A 20,503-nucleotide genomic window follows, 5' to 3' on the forward strand; every position below is an offset into this window, starting at 1 on the left:
ATAACACTGCAGCCGTGTCCTCAATCACACGTAGACTTTACTCCTTCAATCTCAAAATACTATAGGTAATCCGAACAATCACAAACAGTCTGAACTCTTTCGCGACGTCCAAAGATTTTACGTGAGTTCAACGGCAGGGCACTAAACAATACTTCCAAACTGAAGTGCTAGTGAGACTACCGAAAACTTTAGCGTCTCGACCCGGGGATTTAACCCACGACCTAGGAGTCCGCGGCGTTATAAGCTAGCCACAATCATTGAATAACGTAATATTATATCAGTGAACGTTTCCTTTGTTTTGCTTGAGAAAAACTTGCAATAGAGACTAGACTTATAATATAATTATCTCAAGTCTCTATTAGAATAATAATAAAATTTTCCATAACAGTAACTAAATTACGAAAATCAATTTCATATAGATTTAATCAAATATTAACTTTGGCGTCAACAAGTATTCATATTTCTATTTATACTATTGATATTATTTTTCAATAGAAATATTTCATAGATCCTTTTGATCTTTAATTAATTTTTTAATAAAGAAATATTTAAGTTTAATATAGCCCGTAACGAAATAATCCGTACGACGGTATTCATTTTAGGGAAGGTCGCAGACACAAATAAAAAATTACAGCGCGGCACATTTCAGTATCGGTGACAGGGAAACCTCGCGTCAGAAACGTTACGATCAGATTCCACTTTAAATTTTTACCCTAAGCAAGACATATGTTGAATCCTTATATAATTATAGCCTATTCTAATCGAAGGAGTCGAACGAAATCTACATGTTCCAAGTTATTTGCTAAAAGCCCTGATGGCAGTATTATCTAAACTATGGGCTATGGCCCATTCTATTAAAGGTTGTTCTTGGGTTGAGAATTTGAAAATTGAGATCAGAGTGGATGATGTATTTCCGAAGTCTCGGTATTTTTCCTGATTTCGAGACTAGAGGCATGCTTGTTGCTTCTGCTTGCAAAATCGGATTACGATGATGTTATTATATAAAAAAAATCGAAATAAGATTTTTCCGCTTGCTGTTTTTAATCTGCGCCTAAAAAAGCTCCTCATTTTCCGCAAACGAAGCAATTAATGACGTTCTACTGAAAATATTCAAATACCTACTAAATTTTTACTTTGTTGATAAAACTGCTCGCATTGTATTTTACAGGAAGGCAGATTAATATAACAATTAAATCTGTATTATATATACAGATTTGATTACCAAAAATAATTTAATAACAAATTACTAAGACTTTCAAATTGCTTGAGTTATGTTAAAATAAATCTTAAAACAATAATGTTGCTGATTAATTACCGTTTTGTTTTTATTGTTGGAGTATGTGTTTATTTAGAAATGTCTCGAAGTTCCGAGAAGTACCGGAACTTTGACTTTAGCCGTCTCGTGTCGCGGGTCTATGTCTATGAATACGTCTAGACTTATCAAACTCTACTTAATAAATTTCCCATACAAAAAACTGCTTGAACATTTATCACATCAAATAAATAGAGGATCTAAAGGGAACAAGACACACGTGACAACAACAAATTAAAAGAAACAAAACAACAACAACATAGAATATAAGGGCATATATACACAATCAAATATAAACCAACAAAAAAAGTTATCTTTCTTACCTTTCACCCGAAACATTGAAAGATTCGTCGAGCAGCGATATATTAGTTGCACGTTTCAACTGGTCCCGTCTGTCTGTAGCCACTTGAAATTGGACCCAATCGCCATGCCTCAGCGTGAACTCCCCACACTGGTCTTTATCCCCGAAAGGCACCTGATAGAGGAATTCGATCTTTTAATTACACCAATTTTTATGAATATTTTAAATAAGAATCTGAACAGTCTGGATTACAAAACGCGCTCGTAATGTTAAAGTGCTTCTGGAGATATCAAAAAAAGAAATACGTAAATTATTATAAACTTCATCCTACGTATCAACTGACTATTGTACGAAATTTAACTTTGTAACTTCACGTGCTCTTTACACGTGAAATTAAAATCGATTTATAATGAATAATATTAATATAACACTACGCAATACATCACATTTACGAGCTGGGTATTTACTAAACGGTAATTTGATTTAAAAAAAAAAAGAAATACTTCAGCAAAGTAATATGAAAAGCTAGTAGAATTTTCATAGCAGTAAAGAACTGTGAAAATCCTTTTTTGTACTACGGTGTTTTTATTGCCATAGGTTTTCCTTTTAAACGTGGTCTTCTTTAAAGGACAGTTACAAAGCTGCACTGTCTAGATACCTTTGCCTGAACAAAGGCGGACAAAGCGTTATTTTTTTAATTTTCTATAGATTTTATTTTAATTTCATTGATTACAGTGCTTAAGCACTATGTGTAATCCTGACTGGAAATATACTACAAATAATGTACTACAATGACTTCTATATGATCTTACTATTGATAACAAAAAATATACCGTAGTCACTGATTCTAAATATATATTGTGATTGTATGGATTAAATAAAACTGATCAAAGATATATCTGCAATACCGTAACGACAAATTTATTTATACATATATTGCTTTTTCGTTAATATACAAACATTTTTCACGTGTCCAATTTGTTTCTATAATTTATATCATTATCGAAAAAAAACATCGCGAGCCAACCTGCATGTCTCTAAATTCAACGAAATTCGGCCACATTTTATCAACCAAACCGCATTGGAGAAGTTTGGTGGAATTAGCACCAAACCTGCTTGAAGGGAGAAAAACCATTAGCCCACGAGTGACATAGACTTAAATAGTTTATATTATTTCATGAAAAAATACAATCTTTATAAAACCTTATCTGTCGATTTTAGACTATTCAATATAATATAACATTATTTGAAACGGAAAATTATAAAAAGTAATTATGAATATAAAGAAAGTTTTTGAAGCTAAATTCACGAAACCACTGAATTTTTCCGTTTCCTCTCAAAATAATTGACTTTCCGAAACGAGTTTTATGTTTAATTAGTCTTTTATAAATGACGTATCAAAAGTGTTTGTCAAACAGCTTTGTACTTGATTAAATTTAGGGCCGCGATGATATACTGGTTGTCTGGTTGACTAAATTAGATCGATACTTAAGCTAGGGTTCACATCCAGGTGAGTTTTCGTGAGTTTTTCAGTTTATTCGAATTTGATTCGTTTTGCTTACGGATGGTAGAATAGTCCAATTGGCGACTGAGATACTAGTATCTGACTTATTCTTATATTAATCCTACTATTCGTTATTAGTAGCCAGCTGATTCGTAAATAATAATCTAATTGTAGCTTCTGATAACGCCTTGTATATTAGAGTCTTAAGTCTAATGGTTATTTTTATAATTCAAGAATATAAAATTCACGCTTGTCACGTCAACTCTAAATTGAAACTGCGAAGTGTATATATCTATATGATAATATCACATACTTACACAAGGTACAAGGTTACTAGCTTACAGAAGGTTCTACCTTTTTCGAATTTTGGTGTATCTATGTATCTAAAATAAATATCATATATATAGCTTTACTAGTTTTATTCAGACAGGTAATTGAAAATTTACTTAATACGAAATTTTAATTTAAATTAGCCTAGAGCAATACGCTTCAAGTTCTCTTAACCCGGTCAGGAATTTAAAAGCCTTTGTACAGCAGCGGTTGCTTAGGAGTAGAATATTTATAGACAATTTTAAGATGGTTTGAAAAGCTTCACTTATAGGCAAGTCACAGAGTCAATATTTATGAATGTATAATACGTATCGATTACAAACTTAGCTACATTTTATTCGAATTTTACAACAATAATATTGTATCATCGAGCTGATCTGATATTGGAGCCAGAATACGACTATTGTAACTTTTAAATGGCTAGGAGTTAAGAAGTGTCTTAACTGTTCCCAACATTGTTCAATCGTCTTAATCATCTTATCGCTGACTATCTATCTGCCTATTAAAGAGTTCTCTATTACAATTTTTATTATTTCTTCTTCCCTAGTACTGTATAGGCTGGCAAAGCATCTGCAAGCAATTCGTTGTTGCAAATGTCCATGGGCGGTGATAGTCACTTCCCAGGTGAGCCTCCTGCCCGTTTGAGGCGTATACCATATTGTATTAAATATTTAAAATATATCCTTCTCTTTACACACTATTATTATACAAATTATAGTACGCAGTCTTTATGAAATTTAACGATGTACTCGTAATGTAAATTTAAAAAGCAAACAGTATTTTAATAAGTATATTTTATAGCCATAATAACCACCGCAAATTCACCGAGAAAAAAAAAGTTAAAGACAAAGGAGGTTTTTTAACTCGGGACTTTTGAAGAAAATCAAATACGATACAACCTTCTAGGGATTCACGGCGAAAGAACTAAACAATTGCTTTAGTTCCGCAACGAGAACTTAAGACTTTTATAAAATTTTATTTAAAACCTCATAAATTTTATAGAATTAAATTGCTATATTGAAACATTTTGAAATCGTTACAATGGCGACTGTATGAATAGAACCTGTGCGGGCTTCTCTTCGAGATTACTTTTGAGACAGGACTCGACTAGAACTCGATCGTTACCGTTTATGAAATTCTTGTATTAAAAGTAAACTAACAACCTTAAAATGACCCAGACTTCTTTCGCAAAACATAGTCTGCACGATATTTTCCTATTATAAACACAAATTGAGAGATGTCAACTCCCACTACGTTGCTTCCCATGATTCTTCCCAACGGAAACCGACGGACCTTTTGTTTTTGTGACCAATTAGACTGCGATTTTTAACTAAAATTAATCAAATATAATAAACGATACAGGCATTCGTATGATGGTTATCGTAATAATCACCAATAGAGAGACACATTTCAATTTGTGCCATTCAGAACAACCAATCAAAGCCTTGATGTATTTAAATGTAATTTTGCCTATGGATAGTAAATTGTCTAATTGACGTATACATTAATTTTAAATACTATTTATTCATAAACTTCTGACCCTTAAGAAGCATGCCAATATAAAGTATAATAATATAATTATACTATCGGCAATACAAACGAAATGTATACAGTAAGCGTGCATAACACAATAATCATACCATTAGCACTCCACGCCTCAACAACCCGTATGGTGAAACCAACCCCCTTCCCCAGCAAGCAAACGAGCGACCGGCATTAACTTTCTTTTACAACCTTTTTCTTTCTGACCCCATAAACGATATGATCCATACGATGCGGCGTAACACCGTTGATGGGTTATCAACGTGTAACAATCGAGTTTAGAATCAATAGTCATATTCGTTATTTTTTTATGATGTCGGTAGGCGGACGAGCAAATAGGCCACCTGATGGTAAGTGGTCATCGCCTCCCATAGACAATGTCGTTGTAAGAAATATTAACTATTCCTTACATCACCAATGCGCCACCAACCTTGGGAACTAAGATGTTACGTCCCTTGTGCCTGTAGTTACACTGGCTCACTCACCTTTCAAACCGGAACACAACAATATTGAGTACTGCTGTTTGGCGATGGAATATATGATGGTACGTGCCCAGACGGGCTTGCACAAAGTGAAATACACGTATGTCGTACTTTGTAAATTAATTTAGCCGTCGATGTGTCTGCGATGGGGAAACATTTCCTATGGATCTCGACCATCGAATAATTAGTAGTGACATTATACAATTCGAATTGAATCGAAATATTAATCGTGGATTGAAAGGTACGACGAGACGAGATGGGGAATTGTCGAATATATAGTTGTCGCCTGCGGCCTTGCTCGCGGTTTAGGGGTCGGTCAATAGGTGTTAGTCATAAAATGTAGACATGTCCTTCCATGGGGATTTAAGCTTGCTCTGTACCAAATTTGATCAAATCAGGTTTGGATAGAGTAACAGACAATTACTTTCACATTTATAATATATTGTAATCTTTAGGTGTAATCACGGCGGTAGGATCAATATCAATATTCACAAATATACATATATATTTTTAATTAATTCGAACTACATTTTTTGATATTCAAATTCAAATGTTTTTATTCAAGATAGAAGTATTGCACTTTCTTATTGATTGTCATAATTCTAACACCGATCCGGAGAGACACGCCTCAGACATGTAATGAAACGGCGAAATAAACTAGCAGTTACGTATGTCTTGAAAGTTATTTATTATATAAATATATATTAAAACAAATGAATGTAAAAAAATGTAATGTTTTCTATGTTCAAGTAATAGGAATATAGAGTAAAGTCAAGTCAAAGTCTTCATTCAAACACTTATCGATTGATTGTTAAAACTACCGCCCTCAAGACCTCAAGAAAAAATATATGAATGCCCGGGGATTCATTTATTTATTTTTATATATTTATCGTTTTACAAGGTGTACCACCACCGAATATATTTGTATATATTCATATATAATTACATCTTATTCTATAAAAATGATTTTAACACCAAAATAAAACTATGAATAACAAAAAAATATATAAGAGGAAAAATAATCTCAATTGTAATATTCGTATTATATGTAAGTATATGTACAGCGTACACTCATTGAAGAACAAATTGACCTAAGCCTCGAAGTTTAAACCATTATATGTCAGAGACAGGTTTTATATTTAAAAATAATATTATGAATAAATAATATCTTATGCAGAAAGGTAATCTGTATACTTAGTAAATTTAATTTCAGTAATATTTTATTGCATTGAATTATATAGTTTTTCTTGGCATTCTTAGTAATTGTCGAGTACTTAAAAAAAAAAAATACCTTTTCATGTTGTAGACAAATGCATAAATAAGGGTTTATAACAATATTCTATTTCACAACAGCGTGAATAAGTATCGAGAAGACCCGACAAGAGAATCAGTAACTCTTTTATATTATAAAATAGTGGTCTCCCATTGATCGAAATTCGACCTTAATTCATTGCTAATAAAATATTAGATGCGATGATTCGAAATATACCTAGGAAAAATGAGGCTCAAATGAACGGTAACTCGTCACTACTACAATAAAAAAAAAACATTGATTTTCATCTTTGTCAATGACGTGTGCTGTCATTGGCATTATATACGTAAACTACGAATGTTTCATATTAAATATTATGTAGGTAAACGTATGTATATGTGTTAAACGTGTCGTAGTGTGTGTAATGCTTTTTTATTATTTTAATGTACATATTTCTAAAAGATTATTAGCTTAAAAAGTCAAAGTTACTACTTCGCGTGTTAATATATAAATAATATAATAACCTTTTATTCGATTTGCAGTAGTACATCTAGTATTGAAATAACGCCTCGTAATTATTTCCTACTAAATTCATGACAACTTTATAAAACGTTAAAAAGACTTACTTATACATACAACGCAAAGCCTTAACTGTTCGGTCTAACAGGATGTAATTTTGCACAGGAATTCATTATATGAAGTAGGTGAGTTCTATGAAAGGATTTTTCAAATCTCAACTCCCTAAGGAGATTATTACTAGATGAAATTTTGCTTGGAAATTCGTCATTACAGATGTTAGAAATATGTATATCGGTATTTGGACTTTTGGTAATGACTTAAAGAGAACTGTAGAGCTTCAATTGATCAATTGAGAGGGTGCAATTTACGACGAATTTGTATGGAAGTTTTTGAAAATATTTAATACGGTATTAGGCTTCTGCTTATGAGTAAAAGACTGAATTCATCTCTTAAGGAGGTTAAGTTTGGAATGTAAGTTTAATACAAATAAATTCGAATACATTTGAAAATTTGAGGGGTTTCTAAAAAAATATTCCGATGTAATAACCCATGGTCCCTTAATGGTTAAAATTTCTTACGTCGCTAAGGTCTTTACGGGCAGTGGTGAGCACTTACCATACAATAAAAAAAATGCAGATTCTAACAACTCGAACCATAGAGTACTTATAAAAATATTTATGTAATATAATACGATTGTAAATAAAAGGAAGTATTCAATTAAATTACACCATTATATAAAAAAAAAACAAATCCTCTACACAGTTTTTTCCAACGAATTCATAGTAGCATAATACAATTGTAGGCAATATAAGTCAGACTTCAAGTAGATTAAAGTGAATCAAGATGTGAAATGAATAGGTATTAATAAATAAGAGATTTAACTAGGCCGAGATACGCGAGGGACTGTCAGGGATGAATACGAAGAATTGTTTGTGGAATACAGAATTTAATCTAACATCTCTATCGGTTTCGAACAAGCTACTTTGTACATAAAATCATTTGTATAATGCACTAGCTGTCCGTCCCGACTTTGTACATATACAGTAAGCAATTGGATACGTGCTATTTTTTAACCAATGACAAGTGTACATTCGCAAACCGATCTATTAGCCAGTACTGTGTTAATGTATCTACAAAGTGTGTACAACAACCCGCTTAATTTTCATACATTCATTGATATATCTCGTAACATTTATAAGGCTTAGAATATTTATATAAGAGTGTAATACAAAAGAAATAAAACAAACAAGCCAACTTTATTATATTGATGTGTGTGACACTCGCCCATGGCCACACTACTTTTCTTGTATGTGTTTACTTAGTGGCCAATAAGGCGTTTCGACGCATTCTCAGTTTAGACAGTCTATCATATAGATAGCCAAAGGCTACTTCGAAAGTGTAAAACACAATATTTATTTGTTTAAAATGTTTAAAACGAACGTCATTTTCGATAAGGGTTACCAGTTGTAGTAATTTTTTCTTCTCTTTTAAACAAAAATTGTTCCTGTAAGTTCTACTGTATCTTTCTATCTATAAACTTATACGTATCGGAGACCCCCAAATCTCTCAGGTTTCGTATTTGCTATAGTTTTGGCAGCGTTCGCTACGAAAGCGCTTGGACCAACAATTTTCTTTTCGACTACGTCGACATGTTTAACTATATCTAATAAAAAGCCTGTATATACCTTAATAGATTTTTTTTTATATATTTTAAAATATCTTAATTGAATCCAATGAGTCGAAAGAACACACAAAAATATATTAAGTAAATAAAACGTAGGGTTGTAACTCTTCTAAAAGAAGTACGAGATTATTTTCGTTAAATGTCAACTGTCATTATAATGAATATATTATTTTTAATCTATGTATCAGCATTATAACTGAAAATAACTTACCTCAACTTCAGAGTGATCGGCGGCACGATACCTAATGCGCCCTGGTAGGGGATCGTTCTGCGGTACCCGTACCATGTTCCCTCGCTCCAGAGGTTTCAAAACTTGACCTCGCATTATCTCCGGACTGACATCTTCGAACACGACTGAACCACTGGGCAGCTTTGTTATGTTGCACGCCACCTCTTTACCCTATACATACATTTGTTTTATTTAAATATTATCATGTAAACCAATCGCGTCCTAATACCTTGTGATGTTATAAATATCGATTAAAAGACGCAGCGCAATATCACGAATAAACGATTCAATTAAACTTCTAGACGGAATTTAAGAATTAAGCTTGTGTTTATTAAACGGAGCAAAGCACGTGAAGAGTCAGTGATATAAAAATAAAAAACTATTTTTATTTACATTTAACCTTTTACTGTATTTATAAAACATAAATATTTTAAAAATATTCACAATTAAGTTAACCATTTATAGACGATAGCGTGGGTTTTGTATGGTATTTTTTCAGCTCGTACGAATTCGATTGATACGAGTGAAAGATATTCCTTTTATTGAAATGTGAGCTTGAATAACGCGTCAAAATGGAAAACATGCAAACAGTAATCCCTAGATAGGGCATGCGGTGCATTTAATTTACTAATTAACGCAATTACGCGACAGACGCGTACAGGGGGGTAACGTATTTAGCTACGTCTTTTGCGCGGCTTTTCCCGCATCGTGTTAATATTATTACTTCAAATCAAATAAATGAAATAACACTAATAATATTACTTGTTATCTAATGATTTTACAACGAATAAGTAACTTATTGATTATATTTATACACTAATGTTATATGCGAAAAAATGAATTATTTAAAAAAATACAAGTTAAAACATTTTATATACACATAAAAACGCCACAAATAAACATAAGTATACGTATGTCTGAAGCACACGTCCCCTGAACAAGTGATCGTATTAAACAACTAACCGTAGAATTTCATAGACTTTTTTTTAAATGCTGGATTTCAGTTTTTTTTAACGTTTAGCGCCCGTGATTAGATTAATGGACGCGAATCCGAGCGGGGTGGATATGCAAAATATTTGCATATTTGCGAGCGAGGTCGTTTTACGTTCGTTCCACGTTTTCCATAGTTCTGGTACGTCGAACTTAAAAAAAAACAATCTCTCCTAACGTATCGGGAGTGATATTTTTCCTCTTTTTACGATGGTTTCAAGTGCTTTTAATAGAATGAAATGAAAAACTATTCCAGACTAAATGGCATTAGAATACGCAACATTTTTGAACGGAGATATTTTGAACGTTAAAATAAAATATGAAAAATCTCTTGTTTAACCGTTAAAGAACGATGGCGGTTCGCTTTCTCTTTTTAAAACATATATACGATATGAATATTAACTTAGTGACGTAGACACAAAATCGAAATTTCAACGTCGACAATAAACAAATTAACCACCACTTCTCTCGTCATTCCGAACGTTCCGTTTAATGAAAGTCACTATAATCCGAAATGTGTAACTCGGCGAATTACGCTTCAATCTGCCCTTTGCATTATTAACACATATTGCCCGAATTAAATGCACATTATTTAAAATCAAACCGGCCTTAAACCCTTCCATAATTATTATGTCAATCGACATAATGTAAGCACATCCCTTTATAGTCAATTCAAGTACATATCTATTGGTATAATTTCGACGGCAGAGTTCTATTATCATTTATCATCTAGACATTGAAACTATGGTATGGGATTAATCTCTCACTAAATACGTATATATTTATTATACCTTATTTTTTGAATGAATTATGAAAATATAAAAAAAAACTCACATTTCTAGTTTGAATAATAAATTCGACATCATCACCGAGAGACAACTCCTCTTTGATCTTGGCCTCGGAATAGTGAAAGAATATTTCCTTGACAACATCAGCTCGTTCAATGAAACCAAAGTTTTCCTTCTTGGAACAAACCACACCATGATATTTCACTGGATGAGCTGGATTTTCGAAACGTACATGACACGCACCTAATGTACCTCTGAAAATAATTATGACATTAGTATTAATAATATTACGTGCAAAAATTGTCACAAAAAAAATAACTTAGCAACAAAATCAGTTCTTAGCATTACTAATGGCTTTCTATTGGTAAGTGTTAATCAGTCAAATCATAGTTCTCACCTTTGGTTGGTTGCAATTTGAAAGCTAACGGCATCACCAGTTCTCAAAGTGACATTGCCTTCAACATCGTCTTTTGTGTAAGGCAGAAAAAAACATTCTCCTCTATTCTCATAGGAAATCCTTCCCGTACTATCACCTGAACCCTCTCCCTTGACTTCAGTGGTAACAACACCTGTGACACGGGCTTCACTCAACACCACTTCGGGTGCTATCTTTGTTACGGTTGAAGCGATAGGTTTACCAGTACGACGGTCATATGTCATTTCAAATTCAACGGGATCTCCTATCTTTAAATGGTCTATATTGCCCCCAAACTGGCTAAAGTGAAAGAACAGACGTGCTTGCCTTTCACAACATTGTATAAAGCCATAGGAATGCTACAATAAAGAAGATAACTTGTACTCCAACCAACAAATACATTATCCAATATAAACATATGTCTATATTAATATATTTTTATCTAATTGTTAAAACAATTTATATTATTTTTTTAGTTCTACAAACACACAAAGATGCTAAAATCAGACCTAGTATAAAATTAGTGTATTTTAAAATATTATAATTAATTGATTTTCCAAAAATCCTATTCCATAATTTAATTAAAAAATTCTGCAAGATATTTTAATTTTCAATGAATAAAAAATAACTCACAAGTAATTTTTCGATAATTCCCGTCTCCCTAATAGGAGGATGATTCATTGAATCATATTGAGGTTGGCTGTTGTTCGAACTAGATGAGTACACTCCCGCTGAATCTCCCATAGGGCACGAGTCCAAGTTAAAATTGCCAAGGGAAAATCTATTACTACCGCCTGACTTGCCCATATTATGATAATTATCTCTCGGTGAGCTTGGATACTCACTACTATAAGTACCTATAAATAATTAAACAAAAGTTATAAATGATACAATGGAAATAATTATGGATATAATAAAAATTTAATCAAACTTACCATTACGGTACCCCTGTTTTGCCTGCATATTTGATTGCTGTAGATCTAATATTTCCTGTAAAGGTGAGGAGTGTGAATCTGGCGGCTGGAACATTTTCCACTGAGGATTACTCGACATAATTTTTGACAGTATTTTTTCTTGTATATAAGTCAAAAAATCTCAGTATTATGTACCAATATATCACAGAAGAAGGTGTGGTGTTAAAGTTACTAACAGATATAAATTTTAAAAAACAAATCACATTTTTTATACTAAATGTTTAGGATAACACAAAGTCTCTTCACAGAAGTCACAAATTTATACACCAAACACTTTTATTGCAAAAGAATATGTACTTAAGAATAAACTACACTAGATCCTCAGATGTCTTCAATGCTTGCTGAATCGGAGCTCTCCTGTGCATAGGCTTGTTTGGATTTGTATGGTTTGGTTACTCACACTACCTACTGCAACAAATTATAATTCGTTATTTTTTACAATTATTCGATTTCAGGAAAAAAAACTTACTAATTTTAAAAATCTAATCATTGATTTGAATTGAAAACGTTTCAAACACAACACCTACTTGAATCTAACTTGAATATTGAGATGTTAAATTTAAAGTAATTTAACAGACTGCTTGCGCGCGCCGCAAATTTTCTTATTAAACCTTTAGCAGAAAATGTGTCCGCACTCGCCAACAGTGGGGTAACATCTGATAGCGCAATGTACTCATACCCTCACAAACTCACTTGACGTTTTATGCCTATAGTTGATTCAATTGAAAAATACTATCCGATCAACGACACAAAATCTTGCTAGTCAGAAAATCGAGCCGTGAGAATTGCCTTCACGGATAATAATCGTTTATAAGTAAATACTATCACGTTTATGCACATTAACTTCATGAAACAACTGAATTATAACAAAGCGTCGCATCGGAATATCGTTCTACATTTTATTATTGCTATCTAGGTAGCTATCGGCCGCCCGACCCGACCGACGATGTGCAGAAATTATAACGTTGTTACCGCTCGACTTTACTCGACATATATTGAACCTAATTCAATACTTCGTATGAATTTATTAGGTGATGGCAAATTAAGGCTAAATAGAAATAAATAATAGAGGAAGTATATAAACACAATCCATAAAATTATCAAATCTCACCACGACACAGCACAGCACTGACGACATACCGCCATATTGAATGTCAACATAATCGCGCCTTTGATCATGCCATACAAACAAATTTAACTTTGTTTCAAATTCCTTTATTTCTAAGTTTGTTAATAAAATAATTTACTTTGACTTACGGATTTGTAAATATAAAGAATTTTTTAAAATTTTGTGCTTGTTTTTTGTCTAAAGCGAAAAATCAATCATACATTTATTTTTTCTCTATTTTATAGCTTCTATTTAAAAATGAGGTGGCTAATGTTTGTTACTTACTTTTTAAATTAAATAAATATATGCTGATACTAAACATAACTAACTACTTTTTTCTCTATTTATTGCGTATATTATTTTTACTTAATTTTACAAATAATATGATAATTAGTCATTTATTACCATTGGCAATATATTAAATTTCATTTATTCGTACGCTAATCTGTGGCTGGAATTTCTAATGTCAAGTCACAGATGATTTTTTGACATATGTTTGTTGTTAATATTAGTATTTTGTTATTGTTGTTTGCCATAAATCCTCTATACGGAAATTTTATGAAGTGAGATTGGGAAGTAATATTTTAAATTTTCAGTTGTTGAAATAAAACTATTTTCATGCACAAACGTATATTTGAAACTGTCATATTTTAATTATGTTATAATAATTTTTAACCACTCTTGAAAATTGGTTAAGTTAAGAATAACGAGTGGCAAAGACCTTTCCTGTCTCTCTCCCCACGTAAAAAAGCCCAAAGTATGTGAATCTTTCCTATTAACAATCAAAGCACCATGGCCTGAAAATATAAGTCTTAATTATTTTTCATTTTAATGTAGAAATTTTCATTAAGTACGAATTCTTAACTAAGTTATTGTATGTTACGAAAAATAACTTAGGTATATAATGTTAAACAAGGAAATCTGGGTCGCACTGTGGCTTCTGAGAAATGTAGACTACATATTGAGGAGAAGAGTTTTACATAAGTTAGGTATGAGCAATTCAATATGATAAGTAATCCACATAAAGGGATCATAGCAGTAAATTTCAAAATGACTACTGAGAATCAATATTATACTTGCTTGGACAAGACAGTTCTAATTTTCAAAAAGATGATAAAAATAAATCTTCCACTTAAAGATCTGTTCACGCAAGAAGGCGGACCCCATCACAATCATTTGACGATGATTAACATGAGAGTAAACATTGAAGATTACTTTGGTTTTCAGTTGTTACATGTAGTTAATTGTTGTTTGGTACCACTAGTGAGAATAGACTAAACATAAGAATTAGACAAACCTAAAATTGTATTAACATGATTTCCAATTGTTGTACAAAATTCATAGCTTCTCAATTCTATTATTGGTGTCATATATAGTGAACAGTTTTCCTTGTTTAATAATTGAACAGGATTTATTACTATATTTTCATCTAAAATGATATGAAATATAATTAATTTTTAAAACTACAGTGTAAATGTCATTCACCCGTGGATCTATAATCCTATGCAAAAACAAATTTATAGTATATAGTATTCTGCGAGCAATAATTTAAATATTGTTTGTATTTTGTTTTATAAATATAATGAAATTAAGATGTATTCAATCTATACAAATATGGTTATTATTATTGATATTTAAAATATGTTTTGGGTAAATAAAGTAAACATTATTTTTATTATTAAAAAATTTTTCGAACCTTCCATTTTTTCCCTGGGAATTATTTATAAAGATACATTTATTATATCAAGTAACTTATATAGTGGAGGATTATATAATATTTAATTTATAGATAAATAATTTTCATCAATTTAATTTACCTTTTCTTAGAAAATTTTATGTAAATATGAGTAGTTTCGATTTTACGATTTATATTATAAAGAGATAAGCTTTGTAAGTTCAGATGTAGGCAGATAATCTCTGTAGGTATTCTGTATGAAGGAACTCGCAACTCACCGCAGAACAAGAGTATGAATTGTGAGAATTTGATTTGTGACATTTACTACAATAATTATAAAAAGTATAGTCCAGTCGTCGAGAAAAACGGGTGAGAAATTCAAATGAACTGAGAAAGCAAAATTTTGTATATTACGTGGAGGGGCCTAGTGCAATTTCATCCATCTTGAAAAAAGGTTTAAATTTCCATTTTTCATAATAACTCGGTTCTCCGTTGAGATACGTCAATTTTACGAATCTCAACGGAGATAATAATACGTAAAATGGTGTATTGTAAGTTGGTTGTCAACATTTCACGAGTGAGATACGAAGTGACTTACAGAATCTCAATGCTGATTTGAATAATACTTTCACTAATATTTAGAATGAACCTTTAGCTTAAAGGTTTTATATTATCCCGTTAAATAACCCAATGACATTTATCTGTTATGTATAATTCACAAAATATGGACATTTAGAATTTATTTAAGTCCTGTCTTGTCTTGTCTCTTTATAATACAATTATTTTTACAGCAATTAAACTTTCTTCCAATTCTTAATACATACTACATAAGTATAAGTCTGATCGTCACAAAACTTATGCTATTTATTTATTTGGGAAACAAATAAGTAATTATTATGAATCTATGAAATATTAAATATTGGCTTAAATAATGAATCAAAATTAATTAAGTTTACACTTTGACTATTTATGTATGTATTTGATGTGATTTCTGAAAAAAACGAACATAGCTGTGTACGTCTTTTTAACCTGGTTGTAACAAAGTCTAATCAATGTCATAGGGCCATGAAAAAATTGCATACATCATATTGAAAATCTTCTAAAAAGACAATTAATACAAGAAAAATATTTTTTAATAATGTAATAAATTTTCGAACTTTTTAGAACTATATTCTTGGTTGATTTTATCAAGGGATAATCAGCCTACAATATAATCTACTGGCCAATTATATTAGAAGACTTCCTTTTTACCTACAATAGTTCATAATCATGAACCCCTTTTGAAAAGACTTGCGTACGGTCCTGTCTAAGACCCATACCACGTACTTTAAAAGGTTTCCACTTTTAATAATGTATCGCGTAAAGGAAAATTCGCTGTTCGTAATATATTCGTAAACGTTACATTATGATACAATGGATCAAGACAGAGACGGAACACTGATGAATAAGTAGCCTAATTCTCCTTTCCGAATGTGATTAGTGATACTTGGTTAATTAATGATACGGTAAAACAAAAATCCCACAAATTATTCTCACAAAAACGACTTTACCTTTATGTTGGGCTGTATCAAAATTCCAGCTTACTATAACAATGTTATCAATTTTATCATTAATTAAGGTATTGTCGATGTGACTGCCCACTGCAATAAATTATAAAGCTGTAAAATATTAAATTTGTAACACTGAGATAAATTAAGATAATTCAAGAAATTAATCTTAGAGATAAAGTGAAATAAAATAAAACGATATGTATATTTAAGCAAAAAATGAGAACTGAAATACACCACAAAGTAAAAACCTGTTAGAATTTGATGCCAAGCTGGAGGGATGACAACATAAAAGCTACAATAATAAAAAGATTTAAAAATATATATGTCTTTTAATCAAATTTGGCAGGTGTCCTTTTCACACACCGTTGCGAACTCTCTCTCGCACCGCACTTTGAGCAACCTATCGATAAGTATCTATGTTGATTGTGGAAAGACTGCAGGATATTTTTACATGTCTTTTGACTTGACGATCTTGCATATTTTTATGAATGCTAGGAACACGAGAAATTGTTGTCCTTCTTTAAGATTTGGCTGTTCGACCAGTCCCACGACCGCTTTAGTCAAACTTTTTTGCTATTTGCATTTATGTAAACTACAAACATAAAAAAGTTTTTTTGAATATTTCTTCTTTCAGTTTCGTTTTGAATTCAGTTCATATGTCACGGCGCTTAAAGTGTAAAGCTCAGTTAAAAATATAACAATTAAAAATAGTTGCAGTTTCAGCAGTGCAAAGTAGAAGTAAAAATATTACAAGATCCCTTCACATCGACTCATCGACATGTATAATGTGGATTATTTTTAATGTAAATATTTCTGTTAAAAATAGCTAGTCATTAACTCTTACAAAAATAAAATGGGTGATAGGTATACGTCATACCTAGAAAATTTAACTGATCTCCTTATATACCTACATCTTAGTTACCTATAAAAAATCTGAGCATCATTTTGCATTACATAACGAGTGCTATTTTCTGGTTATCTACTAATTACCAAAGGAACAGCAGTGTTTGTAGAAAAACGATCGACGAAGATAACTAAGTATGAAATCAATTATTTTTGTATGTCAAGTTAGAAAAAATCGAATATTGTGTTTAATTTTATAACTCGCATCGTTCATCCGATTGTGTTGAAATTGTAGGTTACCTACAGTCAGAGCCGTCTCAAGCTATGCTGGGGCCCTTGGGTACCCATGAAATTACAATTTCTCAGGATGGGGGCCCTGGGCACGTGCCTCATGTGCCCTATGGTAAAGACGGTAATGCCTCCAGTAATTAATTATTATTGTTAGAACTTGCGTAAGGGTTTCTGTCATAGTACCAACTATCAACTATAGTAGCACGGGAATCGTAACTATCGATGGTTTACAAAAATAAATATATAGAGACATTACAGCGCGTGTCTGTGTTGCATTTCATATTGACTACATGCTATTATACCGATAATCGATTATGCATACTTAAGTAGGTATAATTTTTTTTCATAGACTACCATTTTAAATTTTCGTGCAATAAGAAATCACTAATAGGAATTCGTTATTTTAATGAATCGAACGAGACGTAGCAGTGCTGAAAGTACGTTTGCAGTAATGATTATGAATTCTTTTGGTTTTATTGGCTCGAAAATAAATTACTTAATTTATGATTACAAAAATTAAATGGGACACACTCACGGTCAAATATCGTATAACTCGTGTAATGGTATTCATTGATTACAGTATTTTATGATTACCGATTTGTATTTATATTACATGTTGTCGGGCGTACAAATGGGCCACCTTGTGCTGAGTGATCACCACTGCCCATAGACTATAGAAATTATAATCAACCTTTACATCAACAATGCGCCAACCTTGGGAACTAAGATGTTATGTCCCTGTGCCTGTAGTTACGCTGGATCATTCACTCTTCAAATTGGAACATCACAGTATTGTTCTTTAGATATGATGAATGGTAGGCTGCCCAGACAGGGCATATACAAAGCCCACGTAAAACATGTTTTGAGATTAGAATCTTAGAAAATATTCCCATTTTTAAAAATAAAAAAGATTTACTTTAGATGTATTCATTAGCAAACTAATAATATTATAAATATTATCTTGGCTTGGAATAATCTTTTTTCAATCATCAATATGTTAGTACTGATGTAACAGAAATATAGCAACTTCCATAAAGGAATACAACCCATTATTATAAATAAAAAAAACCATTTTTCTTATTCGATTATGAGCCCCCAACGTTCGCCTGAAAGGAATTCATCGCTCAGTTCTTAAATGCTCACAGTGAATTTAAATACTTACTATTATCCTTCATATGACCACGAATAGTAACATGTTGTACGAGGCCAATATTATTAGCAAACGTGTCCCTATTGAAATGTGGATGAACAATACTTCTTTTGATCGTAACATCTGCGTAAAGAGTAGTATTTAGTCTCTCTGAGATCCTGTTATGCAAGTTCATATTCACATTGTATCAGTATTTATCAGATATTTTATTACCAAACTAAAATTCCGTGTGAAAAAACTCTGTGATATTATTATTGAATTAAATATAAGGCAATGTTGTTTAAATAATAAGTTAGTGTTTTTGAATTTACCTGTATTTCTAAATTTATACTTTATTCTCCAAGCGAATAATAGATGGGATAGCTCGGGGTCTGATCTCATGGCCATACAATGTCCGGGACCAACCGACCAACCAGGAGCCAATAACATAATGTTGCAAATATTAATAATAGGATTTACTTTTATAAACAATTGCCCTATTGGTACGGTATCGAGTTCAGGATAATCTGAAAATAAAAATGGCTTCTAATAGTTTTTTCTGGCGTACCTATATTATGTACAGATTTTGCAGGCCAAAAAATATGGGTATCTGCGACATTTTTATAAATAATTAATGAGAAAGAAATTAAATAATGACTAACCTTTTTTACACAAAAATCTTAAATTTTACTATTATTTGAAAAACTAAATTAACTGAAATTAAATTATGTTTTTTTTCGCATTATGTATAAGATTTATAAGGTAGGTATATGTTGGCTCGAGTCATTGACCTTTCCATGAAGTTTATAGGTACTTGATTTATCAGAACACAAAATGTTAATCTCAGTTATCTATTCATTCTGAAATCAATCTATATTATTTCAAACCTGTTTAAGTACATGTTGTTTCATTGTGTGTGTGACACTTATCTGCCATTGAGATCGATTGCACCCCAAGAAATCTTTATAACCGAAACCAACAAATTACTTAATAGTAATTCGTTAAGGAAAAAGTAATCAAAATAACATAGAGAATAATCTGAATGTTTACAACAAAGTATGGGAAAATTAGTTAAATCAGTCCCAAAGAAGTTCTGGTCAGAATATTTTATAGGTTATTAATGACAATTTTATCGTACTTACCATTATTATCAGCAAAGTATTTCCTTGTTATAAAAACTTCGTGAACATTATGATCGACGAGAAACAAATGAACCAAGTATATTAATGTAACGAGCAATGTTAGTGAGAAAGTGAGCACCAAATGCGCAAAAATGCACTTTTCTCCTCTTGTAAATTTTGGATACGAAATATTTTCAGACTGTTCATTCATTGTTGTGATTTATCGAAACCATCTAGATATTAATGGACATTTTTTTTTCATGGATCTTGCGTTAATAGGATGAGGAATAAAGTAGGTTAACAAATAAGGTCGTTTCGACTTATGATGCGCTGCATATTTACCTCTTTGAAATAACAAATCTAAACAATTCTCTGATAACAATTAAATACTTTTCAATTTTTTTGGGTATACTAACGTGATGATGTCTTTCTGATAACGATTTCGGTTACAGCAAAATCAATAG

The 20,503-nt window shown here is 31.6% G+C and overlaps 2 protein-coding genes across 5 annotated transcripts in view; both read right to left on the reverse strand.

The window, feature by feature from the left end:
- Window positions 1-13,505, reverse strand: part of LOC125075945 (cold shock domain-containing protein E1) — a 38,966-nt gene extending 25,461 nt beyond the window's left edge. For 2 of the 4 annotated variants that reach the window (XM_047687824.1, XM_047687821.1), the window contains exons 1-7: window positions 13,434-13,505; window positions 12,284-12,730; window positions 11,982-12,205; window positions 11,331-11,707; window positions 10,980-11,187; window positions 9,138-9,326; window positions 1,636-1,787 (exon numbers count right to left, since the gene is read on the reverse strand). In XM_047687824.1, coding sequence (XP_047543780.1) covers window positions 1,636-1,787; window positions 9,138-9,326; window positions 10,980-11,187; window positions 11,331-11,707; window positions 11,982-12,205; window positions 12,284-12,401 — 1,268 coding nt within the window. In that variant the 5' untranslated portion in view covers window positions 12,402-12,730; window positions 13,434-13,505. Of the gene's footprint in view, window positions 1-1,635; window positions 1,788-9,137; window positions 9,327-10,979; window positions 11,188-11,330; window positions 11,708-11,981; window positions 12,206-12,283; window positions 12,731-12,849; window positions 12,865-13,433 lie in introns of those variants that run through there. The other 2 variants (XM_047687823.1, XM_047687822.1) reach the window with 2 other exon arrangements.
- Window positions 13,506-14,024: 519 nt separating this feature from the next.
- Window positions 14,025-19,592, reverse strand: LOC125076077. Its single transcript, XM_047688025.1, has 6 exons — window positions 19,581-19,592; window positions 19,251-19,445; window positions 18,952-19,062; window positions 16,656-16,745; window positions 14,728-14,859; window positions 14,025-14,227 (listed from the first exon to the last, which is right to left on the reverse strand). The coding sequence occupies exons 2-6, from the start codon at window positions 19,366-19,368 to the stop codon at window positions 14,085-14,087; spliced, it is 594 nt and encodes a 197-aa protein (XP_047543981.1). The 5' UTR covers window positions 19,369-19,445; window positions 19,581-19,592; the 3' UTR covers window positions 14,025-14,084.
- Between the last annotated feature and the right edge of the window lie 911 nt (window positions 19,593-20,503).

This window comes from Vanessa atalanta, chromosome Z (genome assembly GCF_905147765.1).
Source record: "Vanessa atalanta chromosome Z, ilVanAtal1.2, whole genome shotgun sequence".
Taxonomy (NCBI): domain Eukaryota; kingdom Metazoa; phylum Arthropoda; class Insecta; order Lepidoptera; family Nymphalidae; genus Vanessa; species Vanessa atalanta.

Excerpts from the sequence above, each read along its gene's own strand:
- LOC125076077 (XM_047688025.1), bottom strand. The coding sequence starts at position 19,368 with ATGTTATTGGCTCCTGGTTGGTCGGTTGGTCCCGGACATTGTATGGCC. Across the intron at positions 14,860-16,655 it reads TGATACAGCCCAACATAAAG|ATGAAAATATAGTAATAAAT; the intron begins GTAAAGTCGTTT and ends ATATCATTTTAG. Across the intron at positions 14,228-14,727 it reads TCATGTTAATACAATTTTAG|GCCATGGTGCTTTGATTGTT; the intron begins GTTTGTCTAATT and ends TTATATTTTCAG.